Source organism: Panicum virgatum, chromosome 4K, assembly GCF_016808335.1.
Source record: "Panicum virgatum strain AP13 chromosome 4K, P.virgatum_v5, whole genome shotgun sequence".
Lineage (NCBI taxonomy): Eukaryota > Viridiplantae > Streptophyta > Magnoliopsida > Poales > Poaceae > Panicum > Panicum virgatum.
The window spans coordinates 36,551,705-36,556,880 of NC_053139.1; the positions used below are offsets into that span (position 1 = coordinate 36,551,705).

The 5,176-nt window shown below is 42.4% G+C and overlaps 1 protein-coding gene across 3 annotated transcripts; it reads right to left on the reverse strand.

Annotated features, from left to right (window-relative positions):
* Positions 1-279: 279 nt before the first annotated feature.
* LOC120703768 (calmodulin-binding protein 60 D-like) lies at positions 280-4,859 on the reverse strand. Of its 3 annotated transcripts, XM_039987938.1 has the most exons (12): positions 4,611-4,859; positions 4,448-4,505; positions 3,966-4,018; positions 3,448-3,508; positions 3,018-3,066; positions 2,302-2,777; positions 2,028-2,188; positions 1,771-1,977; positions 1,493-1,664; positions 1,285-1,404; positions 920-1,026; positions 280-830 (listed from the first exon to the last, which is right to left on the reverse strand). In XM_039987938.1, the coding sequence occupies exons 6-12, from the start codon at positions 2,636-2,638 to the stop codon at positions 666-668; spliced, it is 1,269 nt and encodes a 422-aa protein (XP_039843872.1). In that variant the 5' UTR covers positions 2,639-2,777; positions 3,018-3,066; positions 3,448-3,508; positions 3,966-4,018; positions 4,448-4,505; positions 4,611-4,859; the 3' UTR covers positions 280-665. The 3 variants fall into 3 exon arrangements, with proteins under 3 accessions (XP_039843872.1, XP_039843874.1, XP_039843873.1); XM_039987940.1 differs by lacking the exon at positions 1,285-1,404 and having other exon boundaries at positions 4,611-4,854; XM_039987939.1 differs by lacking the exons at positions 4,448-4,505; positions 4,611-4,859 and adding an exon at positions 4,151-4,432.
* Positions 4,860-5,176: the final 317 nt, after the last annotated feature.

Here is a 5,176-nt window from a genome sequence, read left to right on the forward strand (position 1 = left end):
TCTCTGCCTCTCTGGTCGTGTGATCAGCACCCCTACCTTGTACTCGTTCTGTATTTTTTTTTCCTTTTGTATCGTCTAATATAATCTGACTGCAAATCTCTTGCCGTCCCTTTTGAAAAAAAAGTGTACAATCGATCTTGAAAATTCTAACCATTTGTAGATCTATAACAAATTAACAATCGTGAAAAAGACACATTTGCTGTTCAGGAAAACTAATAATTAAATTGCAGAGATTTTAGTTTCCACAAGAAGAGACATGTCACCTGATACACATATATATGTCGTACAGTTACCCACACATCTTCATTCATGCTATAATAGTATAATGGCTAACAAACTAGCACGTAAACTGGAAGTCTAGACGGCATCACACACACCATACTGATACAGACAGAAACTCAAATATGCTTACATAATCTACTGCAGTACTGCTAGTAAGTACTCCCTTCGTTCTAAATTATAGGTCGTTTTGATTTTTCTAGATTCATAAATTTTGTTATGCATCTAGATATTCATTGTGTCTACCTAGAAATGTCAAAACGACCTATAATTTGAGACGGAGGGAGTAGTAACCAGGAAAGGAGGGAATACAAAATTATGATAATTGTGTAAACATGCAGACCTAGACTGGTAAACTTTTGTAATCTGGTTAAGTGCCTGTGTACCTACTGGTACGGGTAGTCGTTGCTGTGACCTGATCCTGGAAGCTCAGAGCAGCTATGTCCCTGCCCATGCACAGGGCACAACGGCTGCAGGGCAATGTCGAAGCAGAAACAGGCGCCCGCGTCTGGCATTGCAACCTGAAGCCCGTCGATGCACTGCAAAACGGACTGTGCAGGTGCAGCCGTGAGCAACTGTTACCATGCAAAGAACCCTGTCAGCATGGCAAATGCTAGCGAGTTGTCAAATTTTCACTCACCTCAAATGTGCAACAAGGGTCCATCTGGGTTGCATCATTTTGTTGACAACTTGGCAGGATGGATTCAGGAGTGATTAGCTGCTGAGCAGGCAGTGCAGTTCGTTGGGCTGCAAAATTTCAAATAACTGTTCACAAAATAATTACTTCAAACAAGGGAACTTAGAATCAATGTGTAAGAAATAAATAAGACCATCCCAGTTGGAGGGAGGTGTGGATGAGCAACCTAAGGTTCGAGGGCTTGGGTTCCTATTTTAATCTTGGGTGAAAAGACATTTTTAAAATCATTGTGCAGTGTGTGTGTGTCGCACAGGGGATTAAGAGGTGACGAAGAACAATCAAGATCATAACTTTTGGAAGTAAGGTACCTTGGTAATCATTTGTGTTTAGATAACCAGGATGGATAATCATGGCATCACTGTGTCCATTTTGGTGTGGAATTATATGGTTAATATCACCGTGGGGTGAATTTTCAGCCGCTTCAGTTCCTTGAAACAGAAATTCCAATATGAGATATTTAATTGTGGCAAAGAACTCCAAGAACAACCAGAACTTGGCAACTGGTGTCCTGGTTACCTTGAGATGCTGTAAAATTTGGTTGCGGTGCGCTGAACACAGGAACGGATGGGCCAGCAGCAGCATCTGGACTTGCAGAAATTCGCTCTGGAACATTGTCTTTGATTATGTAATCAGATGCAATGTCCTCCAGCTTGTCATAGGCGCGCCATTTCCACTTGTTCACTAAAGCCTGCAGCCGGAACAGTGTATCTACTAATTATGAAAAGTTCATGGTCTTGATGAACTGGTCACAATTGTGATCATCAGTGTACAATGTTGATGAGCCCAGCGCGTACCTTCTGATCTGGACTGAAGTTACCACTTGCAACGTAATGGCAACCAAATTCTGCTCCTATGAGATCGTGGACGCAATTGAAGAAGAGCACCACATTTCCCTCTTCACTCTGATACCTTTTGAGCTCTGGCATGTCTTCAAGAACACACTGCCTAGCATGGCCTGTGAGTTTTAACCAAGAACTGTTCTGATTTTCCATCTTAAGGATCTGCAACGCCAAGAAACAAAGACAAAAGATTTATTGCTTCTTTTGTTTACTTTACGAAGCTTGTTGGGATCTTTGTTCAAAGCCTTCAAGAAATCCTGAACTGTGCAGATTCCTTCCTTCTTCAGTCTTTTGCGGTATTCTCCATTTCTGGCAATCTCCTCTAAACGAAAAACATCATCATCTAAACTTGGAGGGTGCCTCTTCTCATTTGCTGCAAAGAATAAACTTTCATGGATCAGGGATCTAGGATTCACCATATATAAAAGACAAATCCAATAGAAACAGTAATAAACCTGACAAAATGTCTAGACCTCTAGATTGTACCTTCATTTCTGCGGTCCTGAACAACAACAGGCTTCATGATGGCTCCCTGAACCCGAAGAGCGATATTTTCACCCTTGCAAACTCTTGCTGCCATTATGACTTTTTTCCTACATGTCCCTTTCTTGAAACGGATCTGGCTGAGTTCTGCCTCTCCTTTCGTCAACTGCACAGTTCCTAATAGACCTTGCTCATCTCGACCTTGCAGTATGTGGTTGTCAAATTCCTCTTCAGTCCAGTCGTCGCGCTCATTGTTGCAGAACTCACCACGGAGGACCAAGACCTCAACTTTCACTTTCGAAAGGGGGCCGGATGTGATCTTGCTCCCACCTTCAAACATGGCCACTTTGATAGCTGCGTTGTTCTTGTCTACTATGTTCTTGTCTGTGTAAATAGGCAGCTTGAAATCGTTCAGGAAACGCAGCCTAATGTTTGTGTTTGATGCATTGGCAGAGTCATCCTCCTGATTTGGCTCCAATCTGAAACAATGAACGACAAAGGACATGACACAGTGATATTGTCGGGCTGGTATTCTTTGAATTAACATCCACATGACTTCTGTCAATATGCAGCCGCATGACATGGATGTTGTAAACTATTTTTTGTGAAGGTCTAAGCTGAATATATACGAGGAAAGCTACAGAAATGTTAACTTGGCAGCAAGAAAAATGAAACACACATCATACATTTCAGGCTGAGACAAATTGCTGATTTACTACCTTGTGTGTCGACCAGAATGGCGATTGGAACACGACACCCCATTTGTCTCTGCAGTTTTTACACTAGAGTGTGTTACTATGAACTCTTAAGGATAAGAGGGAAATTCAATAATTGCAAGGGTTTTAGCATGTGTCAAATAATTTCAAATGATTGGTTTTTAGCATGTGTTAAAACTAACTAACAATTAAGGGGAGAGGAGGTAAGTTTTTGGCGGTTGATAAAAAAATAGTATTGGAGAAGAGATTAGTATTCCGTTGGATTAGATTTCTATCTAAAAAACTCTCAAATGGTAGGTTTTTGGTATTGGTATTTTTATAAGCAAACTACTGGAGATGCTCAAAGGAACCTGTAGATTAATTTGTTAAATAAATACTGAATTCAGAAAGAGATTAGCAAGTACGGAAGCTATTCTGAAGAAAATAATCTAACCACTTCATGGTGGATACTATCAATCTGCCCCTGGAAAGCCTGGAATGCCTTCTCAAGTTTGCTGTGACAAAATAGAACAAACAAGAGAAAACGAAAGCCTAGTTACGTTTCTGACATAACGAGAATGAATATCTTTAATGAAAGGCCATAAAATAATTAGTAACTAACAAAAAAGTAAAAATGCATATAAAGAAAGAAGTGAGATCTAATAAGGGGACAAATGTACAAATGAAACGTAGGAAATTAATGATTAATGCTGGAAACACACGTACAACTATTTGACCTACATAAGAATTTTCTTGCTCTCAAGTAGGGCCGACACTACCTACATAAGAATTTTATTGCTCCCAACAAATATTCCTAGGTCGTTTTGTACTATAACCCTTGGACTACTAACCTACTCACCCACATGATATAAAGGTCATTCATTTTGACTCTGAAGAAACAAAAACATGTTACATCAATAATATCATTATGCGAGAGGGAGAACACCAACAACATGAGAAGCAGAGTCTTACCTTGAAAACATTTCATGGAATTGGTTAAAGGCGCAATCAACAATTCTCTGTACCTGTAAAATCATAGGACCAAGGCACCATGCACATCAGCGAAATCTGAGGGTGATGTTGTTTCGAGAGGATAATACTGCTACGGGTTGTTTTAGGCTCTGCAAGTGAACATAAAACAGGAGACCAAGACCAACCTCTATGTAAGCACTGCTACTCCTCTGTTTATTCCTTGGATAAAGAAAGGGATGGCCTTGATTTTTTTTCCCAAAAACATCATACAGATAACAAAAGAGAAAAAGTGGAACAAGAAATATAACATCTCTCGCTGACTTGTTCCATGGGTCACCTAGATTTTAATTAGATTTGGAGAAGCTAGTAGCAAACCTAAATTCAGCTTCTTCTGGCGAGGAGACAGTAAATTGTTCAGATAAAACACAAGTTAATAGTAGTACTAGTTCCTGATTAGCTCTAGTATTTTTTTTCCAGCTCACCGTGTCCTCGATCTGCGAGATGCTGGGCGAGGCGTCCGTCACCGGGTTCATCACGATCCTGCGTAGAAGGCATCACACCAGTAATGGCATGAGAAACGCAGGGGGTCCAAGAAACGGGGTAGTGGATGTGTGCGGGGTGCGGCGGTAAGCAGCTAGGACTCACATTCGCACAGCGAAGAGCACCACGAGAAAGGCCGGCCGCAGCTTGGGGCTCACCGGCGGCGACGGCTCGTCGCCGTCTTCTACGGCCACCGTCATCGTCCTCGCGCGCTTCGCCGGCGGCTGCTGCTCCATCGCTCTCCCCCTCTCCATCCCCTTCTCTCTCGGTCGATCGCTTCTTGGGGGACAGTGAGGGCAGCCCAGCAATGGCGCATTTATAAGCGCTAGGACTGAGAGCAGCCGAGCGAAGCCACAGTTCATCACTACCGCCGGGACGAAGACGGCAGTGAGATCGTAAACGTACACGGGAAAGCGCGTGCGAGCTTGCCGACCACGGTTGCCTCCGCGAGGTCATCTCTCTCTCTCTCTCTCTCTCAATCATGCGTGCTTGTCTTGTCCTAGTCGCGCCGTGTCCGTGTGAAACCACACTGGTTTTGGACGGTGCGTTGGTGAGTAGATAGGCATCATTTATTCTCTGAATGACCTAGTTTGCTTTGCTGAATAGCAAACGCATGGAATGTTTTATACTCCCTCCGTTCTTAAATATATGTCGCCGGTGATTTTTTATAC

What these genes read in the sequence shown, in the direction of transcription:
- LOC120703768 (XM_039987938.1), bottom strand. Translation starts at nt 2,638, where the DNA reads ATGTTTGAAGGTGGGAGCAAGATCACATCCGGCCCCCTTTCGAAAGTG. An exon ending in TCAGGACCGCAGAAATGAAG is followed by an intron (nt 2,189 to 2,301) that starts GTACAATCTAGA and finishes TATTCTTTGCAG; the next exon opens with CAAATGAGAAGAGGCACCCT. An exon ending in AAATTTTACAGCATCTCAAG is followed by an intron (nt 1,405 to 1,492) that starts GTAACCAGGACA and finishes TTCTGTTTCAAG; the next exon opens with GAACTGAAGCGGCTGAAAAT.